The sequence below is a fragment of the Fulmarus glacialis genome, unplaced genomic scaffold (genome assembly GCF_000690835.1).
Source record: "Fulmarus glacialis isolate BGI_N327 unplaced genomic scaffold, ASM69083v1 scaffold37556, whole genome shotgun sequence".
Lineage (NCBI taxonomy): Eukaryota > Metazoa > Chordata > Aves > Procellariiformes > Procellariidae > Fulmarus > Fulmarus glacialis.
The window spans coordinates 4,558-27,604 of NW_009218206.1; the positions used below are offsets into that span (position 1 = coordinate 4,558).

At 35.6% G+C, this 23,047-nt stretch overlaps 1 protein-coding gene across 1 annotated transcript in view; it reads right to left on the minus strand.

Annotated features, from left to right (window-relative positions):
• Positions 1-577: 577 nt before the first annotated feature.
• KIF14 (kinesin family member 14) overlaps positions 578-23,047 on the minus strand; it is a 28,978-nt gene continuing 6,508 nt past the window's right edge. The window contains exons 5-29 of the mRNA XM_009579974.1: positions 22,307-22,359; positions 21,923-21,953; positions 21,457-21,564; positions 20,223-20,339; positions 19,471-19,589; positions 18,967-19,139; positions 18,472-18,619; positions 18,304-18,367; positions 17,910-18,094; positions 17,037-17,139; positions 16,653-16,813; positions 15,662-15,809; positions 14,806-14,958; positions 14,108-14,234; positions 13,397-13,490; positions 12,225-12,363; positions 9,898-9,998; positions 7,229-7,323; positions 6,239-6,460; positions 5,902-6,086; positions 5,142-5,300; positions 4,448-4,567; positions 1,891-1,965; positions 1,108-1,246; positions 578-969 (exon numbers count right to left, since the gene is read on the minus strand). Coding sequence (XP_009578269.1) covers positions 578-969; positions 1,108-1,246; positions 1,891-1,965; positions 4,448-4,567; positions 5,142-5,300; positions 5,902-6,086; positions 6,239-6,460; positions 7,229-7,323; positions 9,898-9,998; positions 12,225-12,363; positions 13,397-13,490; positions 14,108-14,234; positions 14,806-14,958; positions 15,662-15,809; positions 16,653-16,813; positions 17,037-17,139; positions 17,910-18,094; positions 18,304-18,367; positions 18,472-18,619; positions 18,967-19,139; positions 19,471-19,589; positions 20,223-20,339; positions 21,457-21,564; positions 21,923-21,953; positions 22,307-22,359 — 3,411 coding nt within the window. The remainder of the gene's footprint in view (positions 970-1,107; positions 1,247-1,890; positions 1,966-4,447; positions 4,568-5,141; positions 5,301-5,901; positions 6,087-6,238; positions 6,461-7,228; positions 7,324-9,897; positions 9,999-12,224; positions 12,364-13,396; positions 13,491-14,107; positions 14,235-14,805; positions 14,959-15,661; positions 15,810-16,652; positions 16,814-17,036; positions 17,140-17,909; positions 18,095-18,303; positions 18,368-18,471; positions 18,620-18,966; positions 19,140-19,470; positions 19,590-20,222; positions 20,340-21,456; positions 21,565-21,922; positions 21,954-22,306; positions 22,360-23,047) is intronic.

A 23,047-nucleotide genomic window follows, 5' to 3' on the forward strand; every position in this document is an offset into this window, starting at 1 on the left:
ACACTTTAAAGTTGCAGTAGCACTACCAGATCATAATGCAGCAGAGGTGAAGCAACGATGTTAACAAAAAAATTGGTACCTGCATCATCTACTTTTCAAGTGTCTAAGATAGGAAGGTAGTCTTCTTATCTAACTGTATGCAACATTAATGTATGTTACAAATGCCCTTCAAAGGAATCTCCTTCCACTGTTACGTGTGAGTCCTAAGATGAAGAGATGTGAATGTCCTACCAAGCATTTACTGTGTTTCCTAGTCATTCCCCAACACTTTTTAGTTTCTCCATTCATATTATCTCCAATAGATTTTTTACTTACTGCGTTAAATTATTTCTTATAGGCTTAGGTAATAATAGACTTTTATTAAAACAAAAGGCACTATATTTTAAAGTCTAACAGCCCTTTAAGGAATTCCATTTTTAATTTGTGAAATTTAGGGTACTTATCACAAAAAGCTAAAATTTATTGCTAATATTATTAGTAAGCAGTATGAAATTAAATGACATGATTTTATGAGGATATGTTGCTTTTCCTTCATGTAAAAGGAAAAAGTTTCCCTGAATTTCTTGATAATAGTATTTTATACCCACTGTATCCTATGAGGTGAAAGCTCTGCAGGAAATGGAGGTGAAGACTGGAGTTTATGTGTGTGTTTTGGAATCCCCTTCCATTTCCAAGCAAATTCAACTTCACCTGTTTCAACCTGTCCTCCTCGAGTCTCAGTAGTTTCATTACACAGAGTTTGAGATTTCAGTGATGGCTGTCCTTGTTCAAGCTCAAAATTCATAATAAGGGAATCAACCAGAGTGTCCAATTCATCCAAGTTCATAAAAGGCATGAGTATTTTCTGGATGGGATTGTTTGCAGAAGTAGAAGACAAGGCAAATAAACTGAAATAGCTGTTAAAATATCCAGCTATGACACAAATCTTTTCTGCAAAGCTCCTGAGAGGGCTTGTGTTTCTGTATGACCCTATGAAAAACAAAAGCAAGAAGAATCAAATGCAGCATTTTGCAAAGAGAGACCAAGTAGCCCTCCATCCCTCTCGCTTTACAGGTCTCCTATAGTCCACAGGTTACTATCAAGACAGGCAATAACCCAGCTAAATACCTTGTAATGTAGAAGAAACAATTTGACAGACTTCAGCTAGGCAGTGCTCCAATTCCAAATATTTCGCAGCAATGTTAGTGCTTTTCTTTATTTCCTGATATAGAGATTCCTCTTCTGGTAACTGAGATTTTATTTCCTTCTGTATTAATAAAGAGCAATTTAAAAAGAACCAAATACATGACCATATATTAACTATTAAACAAGCCTATTATGGATTCAGTCACATAAAATAGGCCAATGCTGAAACACAAAATTAAAGCAATGCCAAGTCACAAAACGTAAGATAGCTCCAAAAAGAAGTACACATTGTTGACAGAAAAGAAAAAAAAAAAAAGGCAAATGGAACTGTAAAATCCAGAAAAGGTTTGGCTCTTAGAAAATAAATTAAATCATCTACCCTGGCTTTTAATTCAAAATACCAATAACTATGGCCATGAACTATTGCAGTAGTTATAACACCATTACTGAACTTGAGACTTTCAACTTAAAAGAAAACAAAACAGGTAGTTAGGCTGTTCATGATGAGCACAAGAAGGTGGCAGATAAGATACAAGTACCTCCAGAAATACTTTAAGTAAAATTAAAATCATAAAGTTTTGAGTGGAAATGCAGTACCAAGAAAAGTTAGCGTTCCAGTCACAAGAATGCCACTGAGCCAGGAAGTGTTATCATGCAAATTGTAAATATACACAAGGTCGTTTCAATTCCTCTTCTCTGTTACATGCATCCTTTAAATTTAAACCCCAGACTCAAAGCACACATTTTGTGAAACATTTCACTTACCTTTCTGCAATAAGAGATGTTATTTTCAAGGAATCTGGCTAACGCCACAACATTATCCTTTATTCGATTTTGAATCTACAAAGAAACTTTTAATTATGTTGTACACTTGATTGACAAGTAAAAGAAGACAACATTAAAAGTACATTAATATTTTAGAAGGATAACAATGAACACTGGCATACTAATGAGAAAAATATTTCAAAGCAGAAGTAATGTTTTCTGCAACATAACACACAATTCTTCAAATAAAAATGTTAACTGGTAGAAAACATCGTTAACTACATCTGCAGAGTTTTAAATAACCCCTTAATATGAGAGGATCGAATGAGTGAATTTAAGTATTCGCTAAAGAAAGGTTGTCCTGTAGTTTTTGTATCGCCGTCATTCTAAGTGGCAGAGGTAATTTCTTAGTTAACACCCTGGTGTTCTCTCCCGGACTTCACATTAGTTCCACCAGCGACAAGCATGTACAGGAAATCCTGCAGATACATAGGGATGCAAGATACATAATGCTGCAAGTGAACAGCATTATCTGGAAAGCAGACTGCTCAACTCCTTTGGCTGGAAACATGAAGCATTTGGGAATTAAGCAAGCAGATAGGAACATAAAAGGATTTTGGACAGTTTCACTATTATCTGTAGGATTAAGAATGACAACAGTGAAAACCAGAGTAGGAAGAAATTTTTGCTTTCCTTGAGACAAGCAATTTATCACTCCTCTCCAACCGATTTGAACCTTTCATGTATTACAGATTTTTGAGTAGTAACAAATTCTTCAGAAATAAGTATTTTATATATCCCAACTCAATAAGGAGATTTTCTTATTGGCCACAGTTCTGCAAATTTCTCAACTTTGAAGAAAAAGAACAAAAATAATAACACATGAGGCAGAAGGCAGGATTGCTCAGACACAGATAAACTGTCACCTTTGATCTTGCATGCTGTCTGTACAAAACATTTATTCGTAGGAAAAGTGGCAGAACAAGCCTATATATCCCAAAGGAATATATAAGAAGCATGTATACGATATACATATAGTACCTTGCTGAAGAACATTTCAATCTTTCCGAAGTATTTCCTTTGAATTCAGCCAGGCTTTCTCACCCACTAAGAAAGTCGCATATTTCTAAGGGGTACTCTAACTTGCCTACTGGAATTTTCATACAATCACAAAAATATTTTTAACTATGGTGCTTATTTCTTATACTTTATTCTCTACATTGCATAACTCCCTATAGTATCATCTTCCTCACGATTTGTCACCTAAGCAAAGTAAGAGCACAAAATAACAGGCTGTAGCCTAAAATAAGCCCCTCCAGGCAAAAACCAAATAACCCACTACTGAATTCAGCATGTAATGAGGTCTGTTCTGCTTTAAGTGTCAAAATACACTAGACACACCAATAATAGTATGTTTTGTTTCATGAAAGAGCAACTCCTCCTCAGAACTTTGGTTTCAGCATACTGGAAAAAAAAAAAAAACGAAACCAAACCCAAACCTATTCAATTTGATAAAATATAACTGCTAAACTATTATGGAGAGGGAAGTACGCACACATCTGTTTATTATGAGGTAGTAGGAATGTCTTTTCTTAAAATTACAAGAATAATTAAATTGAGGTCTTATTATGAGAAATAAAAGCTTCCCATTGATGTAATTCCTTTTCATATTACAATAAATTTGAAAGGTGACAGGAACAACTCATTAATACAATATAAATAATTTGCTGAAACTTTCCTGTAAAGTGTAATACAGAGGCTGCTCAAATTAAAATACCACTGCTGCTTATCAACCTGGAAAGTATTTGAAGGTCAGCTGTGATTTCTGTGAATGACACGAAATCAAACAGGACATTTCTGACTTTTGTGCTATTAAATAGCTACTTTAGTCAAACAATTCCCCTCTAAAGTGCCCAATTCATGAAAGTGCTTCAGCACACCCCAAGCATTAAGCACATGAGAAGACTAGCTCTTAAAAGATAACACTGAAGTATTTTAACATTTAGATAGCATACTATTTGGGACTAGGACTGTAAGAACAATGTATGACAAATGGAAGTCTTCAAACTTTATAGTAATCTTCCTGACAACAACGAGTGTAGTAATAGCAGAGGTGATTACTATTATCAGTATAACCTAGCAATTAACCTTCAGGATCATGAAGTGTGATATATTAAATATGCAACCTTTTTACGAAACAAACTTAACAGTAGTACACAGAATAAAAGGTCCACTTGCTCCTTGGCACCAGTTTTCATATTATCCCTCTTTCATGGCTACACTGAAATTTTACACAAAATGCCCTCCAATGCACAGAGAAATCATTCTAAATAAAATACATTTAAATGTTCAGTCTACATATGGGTGAAAGGCTAAACACTGTAAATAATCCTGCAGGATTGTAGTCAATATTCCCACTTACCACCCATCTCAAACCTTACTAATCATAACTGTATTCCTACTATAAACTTTCTAGACAGAACTACTGAAAAATAGAAGGACGTGATCAAGTGCCTCTAAGATATAGTAGTAGTTTTTAATCTTACTTTCATCTCACCTCATTTTGTGGATAGTGTTTCATGAGTTCTTTTTGCACCATTCTTGCTTTTTCCTGTACAGTATCGATGAGAAACTCCAGCCCTGAGCCTACTCCATCATAAATGGCAAGTACAAAGTCCTTTTAAAATAAAGGTTCAAAACATAATGATTAAAGGAATTGATACGGCCTTGAAATGAAACAGATTTTCTGTAGTGAGCTAGAAATATAATTTTGTTTTGAGCAAATTGTTCAGTGTTGGTCTATTCAGTCACATGTCATTCTTGGACCAGAGGGGCTCAGCACTTTAACCTCCTTTTCCTAACTTTCTTCAGATTTCCAAAAATTCTATGTGTTACTTAATCACAGATTACTGAAATAAGTATTGAATTTCAGTGAAACAGGTAGACTTTTACAACCTCAGTACAGATACAATCCTAAAAGCACAGTACTACTTTCTCTTTATAGGTGGAAGTTATACAGATTTAAAATACAGGTTTCTTTAACAAAATAAAAAAACAATTTCAAGGGTATTAACACATATCCATTTTCACCATAAAAATGAAGTATTAGATAAACTCTGAACATACTTAATTCAGTTGATCAAATTGTTATATGTAACAATTTGCTTCTGAGCACAGTTACTGAAATTAAATGTGATGTCAACATTAAAATTACTACTTCTAATCACTATTTCTAATAAACATTTTTTCACCTGTAGACTAGTTGCAGGAATGTTGTTCTCCTCAGAAAAGGAAATATCAGCTCTTGTGACTACTGCCAAGTGTCCTATGTATTTCATTGTTTGTTTTACTGTTTGGTTTACTTTGCTCCATGCTTCTGTTACCATCGAGGATATATCTGAAGAACATCCCTGAGAAATAAAGGCATATCATTCACTGAAGCTAGAAAGCATCTCTGGTCAAGAGCAGACGCTTTCTATAACGCAAGAGTTTTTAGCACACAATAGCTTGAGGCATTTTCAGCTTTACATCTTCCTACTTCCAATGGCTTATCTACCACAGCTAAAAGACCACACCTTGCAGTCACAGAGAAGAATGGTATCATTATACTTACACAGTTAAAAAAAAAAAAAATTACTCTTCACAAGGCTGTAGCATGAACAAGAGTAATATTCACCGGCCGCTGGTTTATAAATTTATAAACAGTAGCACTTCACAATCTAAAATAGCATTTGCTCTTGTCATGGCGTGTTTTATTTTCCCCTTTTATATTTAAGAGCCTATGCTATTGTCAGAGCCTGGGCACAGAAAGGTCTGCATTACTCTGAACTAGCATATGAAAGTACCAGTTTAGCCAGCAAAAAAACACCCTTTGCTGTTCATCTTCCTTAGGTGTGTCCATTTGTCATTGCATACATTGGACATTTAAGTGTTTTTAACAAGTTTGTAGTAAATATTGCATTAATGCACAGAACTCCTCTGCACACAGATGAATTCTTTAATACACTTTACCTGCAATAGTAACTGTAAATAACCTCCCAAGTTCTTTACTTCCTGTTTTATTTCTTCATCAACTTTTATACATCCAGGGCACTTTTGGACATTGTTAAGCCAGAGCTTGGTTAGAACCACAAGCTGGTCAAAAGCAGAGATAATTCTGATGCTGTAGGACTGAGCAGCATGATCAAGAGAGAAAACTACAAGAGAAAGAGATGTATCAGAAGATCTCCTTTGCAAATGAAAGTAGGAATATTAATTCTTCTGACAGGCAAACATATGAATGCTTGTGCATCTGAAAGACGAGTCATTAGTAATGTTTACTTTAAACTGTTATGAAAATGAGACTTACAGTTTTCTTGACATTCTTCATCTTGCTGTTCATAGGCTTTTGTAATGGCAGAGACTCCAGAGAAAATGGTAAACAAATTAGTTAGGAGACTATCTGCTATGCTCTTTCCTCCTTTGTGATTCTGTTCCAATAAATCTAAAGCTGAACTTATAGATTCTTTGCAAATTCCCGGAAGAAACGATTCAGAAAAGCTTGAGCATATGCTGGACTTATTCTGTGAACCTGTATGATGTAAAACCAAAACATATATGCAAGAAACTCTTCATATGAGTGAGCAGTCAGCATGTCTTTAATGACTACTTTATATTGCTTCTTCAGCAATGTTCAACTACTAGACGTAGCAAATCAGAGAAAGTGTGTATACAGTGTTCTACATAGTTTCTAGATTCAGTTAGTACAAAGACAAATTCTATAGTGAAATTCTTTAACAGATGCATCTTTTTCAACAATCGAACCCACAGAGAGACAGAAAATAACAAAATCCAGCCAATCTAAAATAACTGAACGCATAAAAATATTTGGAAAACTGAAGCATCTAGTATTTCAGAAAAAAGTTTATAAAACCTGACAAAAAGTTTGGGGGAACCTCAGTAGTTGAATGAATAGCAACAACTCAAGCAAACAAAGTCTCCAAGTTATTATATCAGGATTCAGCCTTTAGCAATTTGTTACATGAACTATCATCTTTCTCCAGTTAACCCGCATAGTTAAGCGGAGTAATGTTTTAGATAAATTTCTTAAATAAAGGACATAAGTGCTGGTCAGGAAGCTTTTGCCCTAAGAAAGCATAATCAAAAATACAAAAAAAACCCCTACTGTTAACAGCTTGACATCATAAACTTGAAGATACTATAAACAGGACATTTTTCATTTTATTTTCAAACCCACACTTTTTTTTTAAACGACGATTAGAAGTGCGTATGTTTTATACATGTAGTAGTTTCAAGTTCTCAGTATGAAATGAAAGGTGTTCTGCCATACAGTAAGTACCTGATATATAGGAAATTTGTATATTCTGAGTTGGTTGCAATTTTATCTCAGACAAACATCCAGAAATTCTCTTGTTCTTCATGAAACTTCTACTTCTAGAAAAGGATGATAGAGTGAAAAAATGAAAAAATTTTAAAAGAAATGAATCTCCCTCCCCATACCCACTGAAAGTTCAATGAATGTTAACAGACATGAGGCAAACAAAACAAACATCTACTTTTAATTAATGGAACACAAAACCTAAACCACAGTGAAAGCAAGACAATACAGCCCATAGGATGGATCCTACTTACTTTCCTCAGGCTCTTGCTACTGTAGCAGGATCTTCATTCCACATTCCCATTTTTAAGCTACTGGTTTATTACTGGATTATTATCATCTAGAACTTGAGACAAAACACATTGCTTTCCTACCTACTGGGACCATAGAAAGCAGACATGCTGGCTTTTTTTGATCTTGTTTGCTGGACAGAATGAATTGCTTTTGGAAAGCCAGATAGGAGGGCTTTTCTTCTTGGTAGAAAGCAGATGTTCTGTAAAGTTCTCCATCATCAGTCAGACAAGCTAACTTAGCTTCTCTGGCCTGCATTTGGGTGCTTAGCTGTCAGTGCCCAAGGCCAGCTCTTGGTAAAAGAGCTGTTTGAGAAGCCTCAACCAGCCTTGAAGAGGTTAAAGAAACAGCTGGAAGTAGACTCAACAGGGGCTCCCCAACTTTTCTTGGAGCTCGTTTAAGTTGGGTCTCCTGCCCTTGGTCCTGCCTGACTTACACTGCAGATGTGTTGTAACCACACCTGAGCCTGGCCATGCACGCCAGGCATGGACCTGCAGATTTGACTTCCCAGTTTGACCTGGGACCTTGTAACGATGACTGTGTCAGGCAATCACTGGACTGCAGGCTGACCCTGCCAGCTGTCCCTGAAACTAATCCTGACTCACTGAGCCGATTTCCCAGCTTAACCTCAGCCCTGCCTCATCATTACATACTTACCTGTGGATCTGGACTGTTGGCTGACCCTGGTTACCATCGCCAGACCTACTCTGCTCACCTCACTCAGGTACTGTGGGACTAGGCCCTTTTTTGCAAGGGCACTGCCCTGTCTACCCTGTTGTCACATTCAGCCCCGACCTGCCCTTTCCTTTTGGAACAGCCTGTCCTTTATGCTCCATGACATTACACATCAGGAGCACCAAATCTTAAAGTAGCACATGGAATTCAATTTATTTCACCAGTATGTGTGACTAACATCAGTTAACCGCTGTCAATGCAGCATGCAATGCCGATTTCCCTTTTCCAGTACCTCTTCTTGTTCAGGTCAGCTTCTGTTGTTGCATTTTTAAAATAGGCAGAACAAAGCCAAATACACTTGAGATTCAAGGCCTGGTTGGATGGGATCTGGTGGAAGGTGTCCCTGCCCACAGCACGGGCGTTGGAACTAGATGATCTTTAAGGTCCCTTCCAACCCAAACCATTCTATGATTCTATGATTCAAGAACACACATAATAATACTGTCCAGAAGGCAGCACTAGACAAAAAAAAGTATTCCAACATTATTCTATCATTAAAACAGTACTTAGACTAAAAATAAAGAAACTGTTTATCCATTGCATTCTTTTCAGATAACTTTTGTTTACTTGGAATGGTCAGGAATGTTTTCCAAAACTTACAGTCAGATAAACTGACCTGCTTTACAGCAAAATAACAATAGTCATATGGGCTGCTACCCACTAGGCAAAGCTATAATTAAGGATCTATTAGCATTTCTGTTATAAGCTACAACTTGCAGAAGTTTGCAATTCAGTTATAAGTATTGTTACAAGGCTAAAACTTCAAATACAAGGTCCCAGGCCAGATCCAATTTACTCCTTAAAAACAATGCTTTCATATTATAGAATTGTGAAGAACACACATTCACATTTCACTCTGCACTGATGATATCTAGATACATGGTTTAGAAAGCCTCATACAAGTTTTGACAAAATTACTTCTGGGTTTGGAGGAACTTTTGTTCCTAGTTCTTGTCCATAAGGAAAGATAAGAGCAGAAGAGGAAAAACTCATCAGCTGGCACAATGTATGGGGTAAGTAAGGATGGGAACACATGTCCAAGTGCCTATTTAAAACCACTTGCGTAACTAATTAAATACATGGGTATCTATAACCTTAACCTGTGGGTCCTCTGCAGGTTAATTAAAAGTCCTGTGGTACAGACAAATGTATCAATTTCTGAGATAGCTTTCTGAAATAATTGGGAACAGCGTTTAATTACCTCCAGCTAGTTGTCAATAATCATACATAAAACCTTCTGGCAGTGGTCAGACATACATTGCATATATGCTATGCCTGACCTCAGAAACATTGCTGTTAATCTGCCAAACTCTTTTAGTGGGTATGCAATTTTTATTAGCAACATGCTGCATACTAACACACATTTCATAAGTGAAGCCAGTAAAGCATAGTAAGGTAACATATTTAGTTTAAACTTTCCCCGCTCCTCACAAATGTATACATAACTTTTCATTTAATTTCTAACTTTGACATTATAGTAAGGTAAAAGAAGAATTAATAAATAAAAGACTACATTAGTGGCACAGAAGCATGTTTAGGTAATTACACAAATTATTTTTTGCTTTGTCTTAAGCGTAGATGAAGGAGCTACAAATTAGTATCACCTTCTTCTGGAAAGGGAGGAAACTGAGGCATCTGAAAGGTCAGGTTCCCACTCATCAGCAGGGTCATAAAATACATCAGCAGCTTTATTGCTATCATTACTCTGAAAAAATAAAGAAAACACAGGGAGGGGGGAAAAACAGAAACAGAGTGGTAATAATGACATATGGGTGAAGACAACATGTTCTACTAGCAGTAGAACAGTAGTTTTAATGTTTTTTCTTTTGTTAGGATATGTATAATCTAGAGCATACAGCTCTAAATTGAGGTGCAAGTGTTTGAAAACAAACAGTAACAAGCTAAACATTTAGTGAAGACACCTAGCGACCCAGCATCTGAGATACAGGAACACCAAGTACAAAACGTTTTCACAGCTCTCTCCACATGCCAGATTTATTAAAAATCTGGGCATGTAATTTGCAATTTTTATTTATTTTTATATCTGGATTTGTGTAACAGTTTTAGCAATAGTTTTCCACAGGAAATAAAATCCAGTCTCTGATATTACCAAGATCCAAACAGTTTTTAGTAATAAATATGGCAATATTCTTCTGTCACTGGAAATACTTGCATATTACAGAGTTATATCATAAAGGAGTGTTTCCTCTATTTTTTTCTGGCTTTTCTTTGATAGGTTTTTTCCTTTTTGGACAAAATATTGTAAGTTTTTATTTCAGATATATACTCATATATGAAGAAATTATTCTTTCAAATAAAATATAATTCGTTAATGAGATGCAATTATTTTCTAATGTAGGGGAAAAAAGAGCATTCTGAAGTGTAAAAAGCCCTTGTATTTTTTCCTACCAGCACCTTCAGTGCTTCAACATTTGAGATTGCTTCCTCTGCAAACTTCAAGTATGCTATTTATGCCAGAACATGATTTGCGTTCAGAAATAGCAAACATCCAAATATTTATTTATATATTATTTGAAGCAATTTCTACTCATTTTTCAATACTGCTCCAGGCTAAACATAATACAGATATTGGAATGAAAAGAATTTATATGATCAGGAGAATCACAAACTCAAGAACAGAACAAATATAGACAAGCTGTTCTCTTAATCTAAAACCTGGTCTTAAATATGTATTTTTCTTTCATGTATTAATCAAAAAAACCTAAACTAGTATAGTATAAAATACAAGATCATTATGGTTCTACTGGAATTGCTTTGGATCCTTCCCTCATATTACCCAGCTCTCTCTCATCTCCAAGAACTTTCCTTCCTTTATGCTTCATTATTTCACTGCAGTCTAAAACAATTCAATTCATATGGCAGAAACCAAAAAACAAATAAAATGCAATGATCAGCCCTGGGGATTGGAAAATCCCAGAATACTCTATTGGCACTAAAAAAAAGAAAGTACTTTTAAGGGCCACCAGATCTGATAAATTTTTTTTTTTTTTTTTTTTAAGTAGTTCTTAGGCCTCTCATGCCTTCAGCTCTAAAACAGAGAAAAAAAAAATGCAATGGAACGCAATGAAAACACTGTCTGTTCACACTGAGTCAATAGATAAGCTTATCTCTTATGACATTTCTCTCTTTAGGAGACAAAAAACCACCATTCCCCCAGCAAATAAGAGCTGATATTGTATTCTTATCCGTATTCAGTAATTTGGAACCATTGTCTACCTTTAAGTAATTACAAAGATTTTAGCTGATAGTTATAGTACAGAATCAAATGTAGGCACTGTTCCCACTTCTCCTTTTCTTTTATTTTACATCCTCCTCTTTGACACAAAAGATAGTATGATATGCTCCAAAACAAAGTACTGCACATTTAGAGAGGTGCAGTACAAAAATACCCAGTTTGTCTGATTAAAAGCAATGGAATTAGAAAAAGGGATTAATGTGCACCTTAATTGTCGGTCTATTAAACAAAAAATGATGAAAAATGCCTTTAAAAAACTCCCATTGAAGAACCTAAAGCACATACAGACAAAAGCAACCAGTAGCAAATTAACTTACCAGAACCAAAGAAAAATAGATAGAACATAGTAATGAAAATTCAAGTGATACCTTTAAAAAGTCAAGTTTTCCTCTAGAATAGACAAACAGCCAGAAGAACCACAAGGCAGTCCTTGTTTTACTACTTCATGCTCTGTACACAAAATGACCTGAATAGAGTCTTTAATTTCTACTGTCCTCTTTCTGTGTGATGGAAAAATGTGTGTACATGTGTTTAATAAAAAGTAATCATGTGTGTCGGTGTTTAAGATAACATAAACAAAAAAATACCAAGATTTTCCTCCTGTATGATTATCAAAATCTTCCCTTTGACGAAATATTACTGATTATTAGTGTTTTTTCTTCAGTTGTTACTAACCTCATAGAGTTCTTTCATTGCTGCTAGTTTGCATTCAAATTTCTCCAGGCTCCAGAAAGTTGCTATTCCCAGTTTGATGTTACGAACCTGCACCTGAACAGAAGACACTGTTCCTGTTTTATCATCAATTTTGTCGCGCCTAAGAATTTGAGAAAGTTTAAAAGAAAAATAAAGACAAAAAACATTATTCATATTGCAAAAATAAACAATGTACTTGTAGACAGGATTACACAGAGAATAAAAATTTGATTACAAACACACGAGACATCGTGTATCTCATAAAACATACATTAGTGTAGCCATTAAAATTATATTTATGTAAAGGAAAAAAGGAATCCCTGCATTCAGAGGTAGAAGTAGATACTAACATACAACATACTCTCAAGAAACTTGGGACCAAATATATGCTACAGAATTCTACTGGCAGAGTTCCTATTGAAGGATGTGAAAAGGCATCATCTGAAAAACACAGCAATACCTACACCTATTAGAAAGTCCCAGCTTACCTGCATTTACTGTAGCATTTTTTTGAAATTAGTGCAGTCTGTTAGTTTCCTCTGCACTAATATATCTCTGCTCATGCTAAGAACACGACCAATATACAGGTCCACTTCTAGAACACTCTTCAGCTACAACTAGCAAGTAGCATGGCATAGCAAGAGATCTGTGGAGTGAAACAACTGGTCCCAAGCACTCAATATCCACTATATGCATGTCCTGAGGTTTTTATGTTGAACTACTTCTGTCATGGTCCTGTGAACTGAACACCTCCTAGTGGCTGGCACATACTCCCCAGTTTAGTTTTGTCCAAACGGAATGCAGTTAGCGTGCTTTAGGACAGCTAATATGTGAACCAAAACAGGATGGACATGGGCTTCAGAAGATGCGCCTCCAAAGCACACTTGATCTAAAATTAATTGCCTGTAGACATACCTTGAAAGTCTTGATCTAAAATTCAAATTTGAAATTCACATTTCAAACTAACAAGGCTAAACTGCACACTTAACTAAAGCTAGTTTGGAAAAGTGATTTGTCATGTTCAATTTAAAAAAAACCTAACAGCTCACTGCACATCCAGAATCCACCTCCAAATTTTTTTTTAATACATATATATATGTATGCATATATAAAAAAGATATACCCCCTTATAATTAACTAACTCAGATACTCACCTGTAGAAAACAGTGTTTTTCCCTAATTCATGACTAATGGTGTTGGCCTCTTTGATCATCACAGATAGCTTCAGAGAATTCCAGTTAAGTGGAACTAATAAAAAATATAGCACATAATGATTAAGTGGATCAAACAACGTGATGCAACAACTTCAGGGTTAAAAAAAAAAAAAGGGCAAAAAAAGAAACCACAACCAAAAAACTTGAATGGAATTTAGCCAACAACAGTTCTGTGAATTCCCAATACATTGGGAAAAAATGACCCTCCCAGCCAAGATAACCCTTGATAAAAAGTCAGGTAAAGGGTATTTTAGAAATACAGGCATAACACCAGGCACTATATATTAGACTAATCTGAGATAGGAAACTAAACAGAATTAATTCTATTATTCCAGTTTCCCCAATGAGTTAACACCTAACCAGTTCAACCGGATAGGGGAAGAACTTTTAAGTAATTGGGGTAAATACAGACTACATGTAGTACTATCCAGCTAACCACCCTGCGCGTGATTAAATCAGAGCTTTTAGCGCTGTCTGATACATAGGGCTTATGAACAGAAAGGATCATAGCAGCCAAAAGGATTGTTCAGGATCGTTAGAGAAGTATTAGAGGAAGAGAAAAAGTTTCTGGATCCATATCCACTAAATCCAAGCCCACCAAGCAAAAGAGAAAAGTCAGCATTGCGCTTGCAACATGATGTATATACATACTAGTCGTAGTTTTATTCCCACTTCCACGATTCTTCTGAAGGGTGTGTATTTCTTCAGCAATCTTCTGCTTCTCAGCTTCCAGAGCTTCAAGTAGCTTTGCATGACGAATAGTATGATCTTCTAGAGCCTGGGGGAAGCGGGGGGGGAATCCAAAACTCTTAATGCTGTTCATTTAAGCAAAATGTTTTGTTGCTGCCATTTTATGGACTCTCAGAACACAATGAAATTTATACTGGACATCTGCCATATCAATATGAAACCCTCCATCTTCAAACTCAGACAGTTTTCTGATTTTGCTTAGATATTGATATGCTTAAAAAAAAATACTGGAATTAAAAAGAAATAACTTCAAAAAAAATTAAGTCATATTTGTTGCAGCGGTCAGATATATATAACACCAGCCAAAAACCAGTCATTACTTACATTAATCAACTTTTGGCACAGGCAACGGTTGCTAAAGTTTGGTACATGAACAAAACAGTCAGATTATAGAAGAAATAAGGTCAGCATTAGTTTATCCCCAAATACAATATCATATCCAAAGCGTAAACAAAACATCTGTTCTTTTGCATAAAATCATGTAGAAAAATACTTAAAAAACATTCCACTTACAATGATTTCTTTAAAAAAAAAAACCCACACAAACCAAGCCACTGTTTGTCGCCTAAAAAAGGTTTTGTTTTGTTTTTTAAAGTTACCTGCTTGGTAGCTAAGGTTTCCATTTCTAAACGCTTCTTATTGAAGTGTAGTTCTAGCTCAAGATTTTGCTTTGCCTTCTCTAGCTCCTGTATTTTAGTTGCAGCTTTTTGGTTATTCAGTTCTTGGATTTGCTTCTTACGAGATTCTTCTCTCTAATATAAAAAAGGACTGATGAGAGGAGGTATACCACTTCTACAGCATTTCTGATCCATCCCTTAGGCAGATATTAAAATTTATTTTCACTTCAATACATCCAAAATATGCAGCCCTTGTGGACTACTCAGCCCAGTGTCAGCGATGAAAGGTTATATCCTAGTTCACAAACGTCACATAATGTCTTCTATAGCACGTTTAAGAAATAAGATACTCCATTATTATTATTATTGTTTTACCATGATGTACTATTCTATGTAGACATATATATATTGTAAAATTATTTAAAAGACTAACAACAAAGCAGCACACAAACTTGGAAGAAAAAAAGCCATATTAACTAAAATACTGTAGTAATTCAAGTGTCTCAGAATAAGTTAGGTTTTGTAGGAGTTTTTCTTCACATACAAGTTACACCCTCATCAAATTCACACTGGATTAATGTTTTAGTTCCTGGCTAATTCTACAAACCAAAGTCCCTAAAATAATTCTGAAGGGGATATCTACTTTATAATTTCTTGTGTTAGTAAGGCTGATTTTTTTTTAAAAGAAGAATGAGGCTTAGCACTCCCTAAGACACTGTTACAATATGCAAGACCAAAAAAAAACCAAAAAAACAGAACAAACAAACAGAAACCCCCTACTACAGCTTCTGTTTTATTTTATTGATATGTTTTATGTAATGATGCGATGGCAACTTACCACCTCTGCTTCCAGTGATTTTATTTTGCTTTCATAAGCTTCTTTTTGTGAGGTCAGTTCTTGCTGAACCATCTCTTTTGCAATTTGGACACTCTGCATCATTTCTTCCTTGGCTTTGAGTCGTGCCTCTTCGATTTCTGATTCAAGCCTACAAGTAGGAGCATCATACGTTTAGAATGCTGGCTTTAATCTCTTATAGGCTGCACAGAGATTATAATCTTTTCTTCTATCATGACAGAAGCCTCCAATTTTAACAGTAAAAATATGTGGGTTTGTTTATTTTTTTAAAAAACAACTTTTATACTTTACCTAGACTATTTGATTTCATAGGGAAAATGTAGACACTGGTAAAGATGGAATACATTCCAGACTTTTAAAATCTACTTGATTTCCATATTTATTTTATTATGCACCTTTCACAAAATTAAAACTGTAACAGAAACTCAATAAATCACATTAAGATGCAGAAAAGTAAATTTTAAGTCCATGAGTCTTGCGGTTTAGTAATTCCCAGGAACAAAGCAAGTACAAATAACACTTTACTGTCTCTCAAATTCTCCAGCATCACAGAAGACCAAGGTTGCAACTTTGGGTTCTTCTCATTTTCCTAAAGGCATTTCCTTTTCAGGCTTTAAATGTCTCTACAATATCAAAAGTCAATTTCAGACTCATTACGTGCTTGGAGAGAAATGTAACTGAAGAGATACACTACTCTGAGGTCCTCTAGAGCTCAGCGTTTCTTTAATAGTGGTCTACACTCTTGACAACTGGACTAGATTGTGGTGGTCACCTCTTAGAAGTATACGTTCATTTCAGCTAAGTCTGGGACTTCCATTTCCATTATAAATGGAGTTAACAACAACCTTGCTATTTTCCAACTTTCCCTTATTGTGAAATACTTAATAATCTTAAGTTTCTTATTTCTTAAACTTATTGCACGGTTGCATTAACAACTGAATCTATTTTTAGAACAACGTGGTACAATACTTACTGTGTTCTCTGTGCAATAAGCAGCTCATTCTTTGCAAATTCAAAATCTTTCGGACCATCATGCAAAGACATAGTCCCACAAGATGGCGTTTTAACTTTCTGAACTTCTACTGGATGATTAAACCTGAAATAATGGTCTCCCCCAAGGATCACTCGATCACCCTATTGGGAAAGGGGGGGAAAAAGTTTGTTCTATAACTTTTAGATTTATCAGCAAATTTACAGTGCTTAAAACGTAACAGGTGGGGCTAGAAATCAAAGAGGAAGAGACAAATATTTACGGTTTCAGAGCCTTCTAACAAAATCTGCAGTCTGAAGTTGTAATATTAACAAAGCTAAGAAATCCACACATGCATATATTACTCTTACCAAATCAATTACTTACATGATGCAGAACTGTTGGGTCTAAAATGCATTTCCCATTTACATATGTCTTTGCTTCACTCAGGGGAATAATACTCACTTTGCCAATAGTATTTTTTATAACACTGAAAACAAGAAACATTTGCGTTATCAGTAGCTCATGTTAATTGCTAATGATGTTTCTTAATAGACTAAAATTCATGCTTTAGATAGTATCCTGTTGTTTTTCCAGATGTGGATTGTCTTCATACTATTTAGTTACAACATACATAACTAATGAGTGCCAACAGTGACAACCTATATTTTGGATGAGAATCGATATTTAAATCTAAGAAGAATCTGCCGCTAAAAAATTACTACAATACCCTGTCACCTGAGCATTTCTTTGATAATGCTTAATTTCCCAATATACCCACATCTTTCATGTTTTTAGTAATTGATTAGTTAAGTTTCTTCCAGCATTTTGTCTAGGATTAATTGCACGGAATGCACTTTAAACAGTATTTCTGCAACACGGCCAAGCTGCTGTCTACTTTTAGTTTTAAGAAAGAACTGTCAAGGCATTTCACTTTTCTATTGAACTTAATGTAATCGACTTATCACACAGCATCATTTGATCAGATCCTTCTCCAGCATTTCTGCATGAATAGAAAATTTTGCTACATAATGAAACGAACAAAGAAATTAAACTACCTTGGTTAACAGATTTCTAGAGGGAATGGAAGGAAGTTACCTTAATCATTGAGCAGTACAAAAATTATCCCTAAATACTATTTTCCTGGTTAGAAAACCATATTTTGTTACTGCCAGAAGGAAGATTGAATCCAAAAGAAAGGGAAGGGTGAGAAGAAATATTTCCCGCTCTCACTTCAAGTATAAAAAGAACACTACATACCAATGGTTATCAGCAATTAGCACTCCGGAAAGCTGGATATCATGTTTCGAATTTGGTGTATACCTTCCAACTGTAGTTTCTCCTTCTTTGATCATATACAACAGCACCTCAGAAAGCTGAGGATCTTCATTGAGATTGACAAGGTTTGGTAAACGATTGTCCATTCTGAATGCAATTCCTGCTTTCTAGATAAAAGAGTTCTGCATAAAAAACAATCTACTTTGTGCATTCAAATATCTACATTAAATTTTTCTAAGAAGTCACAGTAGTCTGTTAGAAGAACAGCATTAAGGAAACCAAACCTTACAACTGTTCTAATTCTTCCCCAAGGCTTGCTGATGTTCTATTTTCTTATTATCTCCTATAGAAAGTGAAGAGAAGAAAGAAAATGTACCTGCAATTCTTTTATATCTTCTAATTTCCTTTTTTCTGCTTTTTCAAATTTTTCTTTCCAGGCCCTTAATATATTAAGGGGAAAATAACACAACATATTAGGAGAAAAAGTACAGCATATAAATTTTACCATTTCTATTTTGAAGTAAGACATTAACAACTGCCCGACCTTTGCATTTCTGCCATGTCCCTCTCCTGCTGGTGCAATTTTACCCTCAAAGACGTTATTTCCTGCAAATAACGTCTGTATTTTTCAGGATCAGTGTTCAGAGCGCTCTTCTGGGCTGCCTTCAGTTTTTCAATTTCAGCTTTCAATTCTACATTAGACAAACCAGACACACAATACACATAAAAAATGAAGACAAAATAGGGTTTAGACATTTCAGTATGATACTAAAAAATTCATCCTGTTATTTAATTAAAAATGAAACACCTTTCCCCAGTCCAGGTATTGAAGTACAGCCTAAGATATCAGCTGAACTTTGGCAAAAAAAAAAGCTCACAAAGAATAATATTAAAAGGAAGATATCCCAGGTTGTATTAGCCTATTTGACAAGCGGTCAGTCAACACAATAGATTATTAGTAGTAACAACTCTTATTCAGCAATAAGTTAAACACACATGTAAATGAAAAACCCTCAAAGACTGCATATGTCAACCTCACCTCTGATTAGCTTGGCATTCACATCTTCATTTACTTTAGCAATGTTGATAATTGAACAAGCTTGTTTTGCATAGCGAAGAGTGCTGAGTGTTTCTTCTGTACTGCTGGCAGCTGGACTTACTGTGGCAATCATAGCAGTTTGTGAATTTCCACCAAGACTTTCCTTTAACAACCTTCATTTGACAGGAGAGTAGAAGTCAATCCCCAGCCCCCCCACTGAAATAAAAATTAAACTTCTCAGTCTGAACAGATTAAATACAAAATACCTAGGGTCTTGCTACTTATTTGAGAGTGATTGTTAGCTACTTAAAATACAAATCAAAGACCTGTTTGTTCTTTACCTGATGCAACAGGCTAATTTCTTCCTTCAGTAGGTCATTTGAGAGTGAGGGAGGGAAGGAGAGAGGGAGAAAGGGAGGGGAAATGATGCCTCCTGAATAGAAGAGGAATCCACAATCTGAGAAAGGCTTTACTTCTGTAAAAAAAATTCTGAAATGTACATACCACGTAAGGACAGATTCCCGGTAAGGAATGAAAGTTTTCTTTCCATTTTGAGATTGTTTAGAGAGTGCAGAAATAACCTTTCCAAGGGTTAACAGTGATTTATTGATACTCACACCCTCCTACATAAAGCAAAAATAAAAGTAATTATAATACAGTTGTATTTTCTTGTGTGATGTTATTGACTGTACTGTTGATTTAATTGTGCTTATTCAATGTATGGTACAGCTGTACCATATTAAATGTCACCACTGATTAAAAAGCAACAGTAAGACGCAACAGTATCCTAGAAGATCTTCATTTGGAAAGAACAGAGGCCCTGGCTTTAAAACAAGCAGTCTTAAGTACCATCAAACTTATGAAGGCAGCTTGAAAGAAAGGCAGCTTAGAAACTCTGTTTACTTAAATCCCCAAAAAAGGGGCAAGCCCCAACTCCGTGCAATATCTGATTCATGATTTGGAAAGTCATGCGGACAGTTTTTTCTCATTCCTTCTAAAGGATCGTTAGGCCTGCATAGCATGGGAAGTGCTGTCCTAAGCAAGATCTGGCCTGCCATACTGCACAGTCAAAAGAGCTTCTTAGGGCCATCCACCCTCACTAGCAAAATGCTATGCAATACTTATAAGCATAAGGGCTACATATCCTTTTATAATTACAGTTCCTGCCCAAGAGTCCTGGTAGGTGAGGATGCTTTGGAGTTTAGGGGTATTCTTTGGAGTCAACCCTTTTCCACAGATTTCCAATCTTGGTTTACCTTCAGCCTTTCTCCAGTGGTCTGAGCTGTTGAGCAGCATTCGCTGCCAGCTAGATCAATTAGATTTATGTGACTGGTAAGCCTATGATCACATTGTTCTTCATCCACAAATTCTACCTGGAAAAGAGGGAGGTGTTTGCATTTGAACCAAAATAAAAAGCCTGAGGACAAGCAGAAATCTAAAAAGCTGTTCACCTTAAATACATTAAAAAATTGACACTTCCATTTACTTTTTGACAGGATACCTTCATGTACATCCCTTGAAGGAGATTAAGTTCAGACTTTTAACCATAGTATCAATTGTTTGCGGTTGAATAACTGTATAAGCATTAACTCCACAAACAACAGATTAGCTATGGGTTTGGGTCTGAAGTTTGACTGTTGCGGCTATCCAATACCCACAGAAATCAGTAAGCTGTAACTGACTTGCACCAATGAAGATCAGCTAAGTAGTCAGTGGAAAAGTCTCAGGACTACTTCTGATAGAGAAAAGAAATAATCTAGTGGTGAGAACGGTGAGGGGAAGGAGGAAGGAGAAGATTAGGAAACTGGGCCAAAAAATTAAACCAAGAACAACAAAAAAAACCAAACCAACAAATTAGTTGTAAATGGAGCAAACTGACAGGCTGCAGACTTCTGAGGAGCTCTACCTATTTCACTTCTGTTTTCAGGCTCATCTTACTAATTCAGGTTTTGTCTCTCACACATCTGTATATCAGATGAGGAGTTGTAGTCCCTATGTCTTGGAGACACATGGGTGAGAGAGGTATCCTGAAGGAAGGAAACATTTACTCAGCGAACTGTGTTGAAACTGAGCAGAATCTGCATCTCCTGCCATTGTCCCAGCTCATCACCTGCAGGAACTCAGCACAGCTATCCACCTTGCATAGCCGAACCTTCTTAGAAGCTAAGATGTGTTGGCAGCAGTGTGAAATTAGGACTGGCTTCAATTTGGATTCCAGTTACATCTCAAAACTCACACTCAGAAGCTTGGAACTACTCCTAGATCTGCCAGTCTAGACATGTTTATATTGCTGCTATAAATATATGTAGCACAAAGACATCAGAATCTACTCAAAGCATGTAATATAAACAAGTTTTGCTGTGTAGAAAGTCATGTCAAAATGCCCTGTGCTTTATTCATCTTCAAGTATATTCTCACAACAATTTCCTAGGCAGCACACAACAACTTTTTACTACCCGATTTGAACAGACATAAAACACCCAGCAATACCTTGGTTTGCGTCATGACAAGGGTGAAGACCGAATGAGATCTAGAGCTCTTGTCATTCATTACTGTAGCAGCTGTTGCTCTCTGCTTATTTCCTAGCTCAAGCCAACTCTGTAACAGACAAAAGTCAGGATGTGAAATCAAAACCTACTTTGCGTAGTTAACTGAAGATTAAAATGTTTGCAAATAAAGTTATTAATACAAATGATGACTCTATAAGGGAGGAGTTAAAACTTAAGTTTAAGAGATAACCATGTGAAGAGAGTGACACTTGCCTGTATACATCTACTTAGCTCCAATATATAGGACTAGTCTTCATTATCCTTTTACAAAATCAGCTGAAATATAATAGCCTACTGGGCAGTCTGTAAAGCATTTTCTTCCCATGCATGGAATTTAGTTTTCAGAAGTGAAGGAAGGAGCAAGTAGAAATATTTGTATTCCCTTTTGGTAACCAAATAACTCTTACCTCGATATCAGAGTAAGAACTGACAACATTCCTATGGTGGGGGAAAAAGAAAAGTTTGGGTTCAGACTGTTTTCTTTCTACAGTTTTCCCTGCTGCCTGAGTTCTGAAACATTTCCCCAATTACAGACAAAATACAAATATACCATGAAAGCTCCAGTTGTCTTGAGAATTCCACACACTTATTTCACTAAAGCAATACACTAAAGGAAATACGTCAAGTCAAGCTAAACATGGGTACGCACTTTTGTAAAACTACATGATATTAAGACCTTCCCTAATTTACTGGTGAGTACACAAGCTTTCACAGAGCCTCAAGATAATAATTAGCACGCTCTTTCAGGATTACACCATAGATCTATTAAAATGAGAACAATTAAGACTTACACTGTCAGGCCTTCCACATATGGTCCTAACACTGGATGTTCTCTTACACGAAGCTGGTGAAAATAATTTTCGAAGAAAAATTATTAGGAGTGCATTAGTTAGACCTAGCACTCAGGTACATCTTTAAATTAAGAGAAAGTCTGTCTACATCCCTAGTATGACATTTATCATCAACAAAACTTAGCATGAATCATCTGGAACAGTATTTTCAGGAAAATACCTACAACTGAATTTTTCCAGCTGCCTGAGAAATCACAGCAGAGTGCACCAGGCTATTGCTTACAGAGCTAACTGCAAGAATATGTACCTTGGATAAGATATTTACACAAGAAAAATCTTTTCTGCAACATAAATCTATTACGTTTCCAAGTTAAATAGCTTAGCTCAAAATCACTGACAAAACTCAGATGAAAGCACTCCTACTATAAACAAGACAGTTTAATCTTTACTTCTATATAACTAGTCCACATAAGTCCCAAGTTTAGGATAAAAGACTTATTTCAACAGCAAGTTGAATGTAGATTATCTTCTTCATCATAAACTAATACTCATAGTTTACACACAAGTGGCCAGTATAGTGTTCAATATGTCAAAGTACAGAAAGAACTTTTTTTCATAAATCAAACATGATAAATTCCTTCCCTACATCCCCTACTTAACACAAATTTCTTTAATTTATGGTTTTACATATTCTAACACACAAGCATTAAAAACTAGCTAAACTAGTTTAACTAGTGATCC